Source organism: Cibotium barometz, chromosome 1 (assembly GCF_041138505.1).
Source record: "Cibotium barometz isolate CiBa-2024 chromosome 1, ASM4113850v1, whole genome shotgun sequence".
Lineage (NCBI taxonomy): Eukaryota > Viridiplantae > Streptophyta > Polypodiopsida > Cyatheales > Cibotiaceae > Cibotium > Cibotium barometz.
Genome location: NC_141046.1, coordinates 67168002 through 67170194, shown reverse-complemented (window position 1 = coordinate 67170194; position 2193 = coordinate 67168002). Strand labels below are relative to the sequence as shown.

Sequence of the window (2193 nt, the reverse complement as noted above, 5' to 3'; positions counted from 1 at the left end):
CACAAAGCCTGTCCATGAATTCACTTGTCATCCCAAATCAGCAGGCAGTCATGATGGGTCTCGTGCCCTCCATGTGCAACCAGTCTAAGAAGAGTAGGAGCAATCATGATGGGTCTCGTGCCCTCCATGTGTAACCAGTCTAAGAAGAGTAGGAGCTCTTGCCTGCACTGTACTTTGGATTGTATTCAGGTGCTTATACCTTGTTTGACTGAACTGACATATGGATTTGAGCTTACTCAATCATGTAGACAGGCAATCTTACTCCCCTTTTGGCTTGCGCGGGGAATGTAGCTTTAACAAGTGAACTCACAAAAACGAACCTTCAAACAATAACTGTACCATTCTAACCAGCCCCTTCATACCAGCAGCCACTTCATAAAAGACTGACAAGGTCAAAGAGTTTTGACAGTGCCATTGTTCTTCAAAATCATTACCATAGTGAACTCATTCCTCAACATTGAAAGATACATAAACTGCTTCTATGCAGCACTGAATACTTGTACTTGTATTTCAGGGTAATACACAACCCTGCAAACTCGAAGGGTTGACATTGCAAAATAAACAAAGAGGCATAGAAGGTCGATTAGAACAAGCATAGATTGAGTTGCATAACTTGGCCTATCAAAAACACGTTCATCTGGACATAAACACTAGCGGGCAGCTGCATGCCTCTGACGATGCAAGAGATGCTTCATACGAAAGGCAACCATGAACTACAGCATGACAACAGTTTGCTTGTATCAAAAGCACATGTGATAGATATTAAGAAAGGTAATCAGCACAAAGCTTTGCCTTCAGCTTTTACAGGACACTAGGAGGAAAAAACACTCTATATACAAAAATGCTGCACATTGCAAACTCAATTCATCTGTGTCTATTCCACCATTGATAGCTTTCTGGATACAGGGTTTCAATGCTAGTGTTTTCTGGCCCATGCGCATCAGAGTAGGATGCCAAGTTCATGTACTCTCCATGGTGTGATAACACAACCTCCACCTTGGGGTCACTTTCCCAGACAGCTCTGCAGTAAATACAAGTCACATGCCCATGCATCTTGCTCTGGCTCCATCTCTTGAAACAGTCCGCATGGACATTGTTGCCACAAGTCTTGCAAAAAACCACCTGCTCCAAGGGCTTGCTGTCACTGCCAGCCATGGGCTCATAGCAGATGGGGCAGTCACCATCGATCTCTCGCTGCACAGGTTTCAGGGCTAGGGTTTCTGCATTATCTACGGTTGGGGTTTCTCTGGTGATTTGTTTAAAGCGTTTCCGGACTTGGCTAGAAGCGAGTATGGCATCGTTGACAGAGAGGCTCTGCAGGAGGCTATGGAGCTCTGATGGGAGGAGGGCCTTTTGCCAGACGCGGGGGTCATCGCATGGAAGCTTAAGGACCCTAAGCATGACAAAGAGGATGTGTTTACAGGTGTTACCTTTGGCATAGTCAGGGCAGGTACAGGAGGGGACAAGGTCGAGCTTGACGGTGTAGACGTTGCCAGTGGCGCCCAGGACAAAGAACTCGCAGGCAGGAGGGGGCGGAGAAGGAGCCTCTCCACGTCCTGCTGCTGGTGTAGGGAGCTTCTTGTCGATGAGGTAGAGCCTGTGCGTAAAGGCCCTGGATATTCTGTCCCTCACCGCAGAGTTGGGTGTGGGCACGAAACGGGCCAAGCGACATTCTTTCGGAGTGCTTACCTTCTTCTTTCTTCTCTTAGCGGCTGCTTCTCCTTCGTCTTCCGCTTCCAGAGGGCGTTTGGCCTTCGCTCGCCGTCTGCTATTACTGCCGCCTATTCCTTCGGCCTCCGCCGCGCGACGCCTCGCCATGCGCTCTCTCTCTCGACTAACGGTGGGGTATCAAAACGTCTTCTTTTTTTTGGAACATTATATTCCATCTGCTCAACATGCTCCGCCCAAAACGTTTTTTCAAGGGTGTTTTAATTAATTTGGGGATATTCCAACTTTTCAAACCTTCATACATGGCTCCTTCAGAGAGGGGTAGGAGCCTCCACCTGCAGAATGGTCATGTTGGGATGTGCAGAATCTTCCTTCTTTAGAAAAAATTGTGTATGCGCATGTGTTGTTAGCCCACACAAAGGAAATTTGACTCCATCTCCATCGTAATCCATGAGAGCTTCTATGGCTCCTTACGAACATAAGTGTCGTGTATTTCTCTCCCTCTCTTCACTCTCAATTATGGAG

General features: G+C 47.3%; 1 protein-coding gene across 1 annotated transcript; it reads right to left on the bottom strand.

The window, feature by feature from the left end:
* Positions 1 to 730: 730 nt before the first annotated feature.
* On the bottom strand, positions 731 to 1858 carry LOC147642355 (uncharacterized). The gene has a single exon (XM_086778311.1). It carries the CDS (start codon positions 1816 to 1818, stop codon positions 865 to 867), a length of 954 nt encoding a protein of 317 aa, XP_086634437.1. The 5' UTR covers positions 1819 to 1858; the 3' UTR covers positions 731 to 864.
* Between the last annotated feature and the right edge of the window lie 335 nt (positions 1859 to 2193).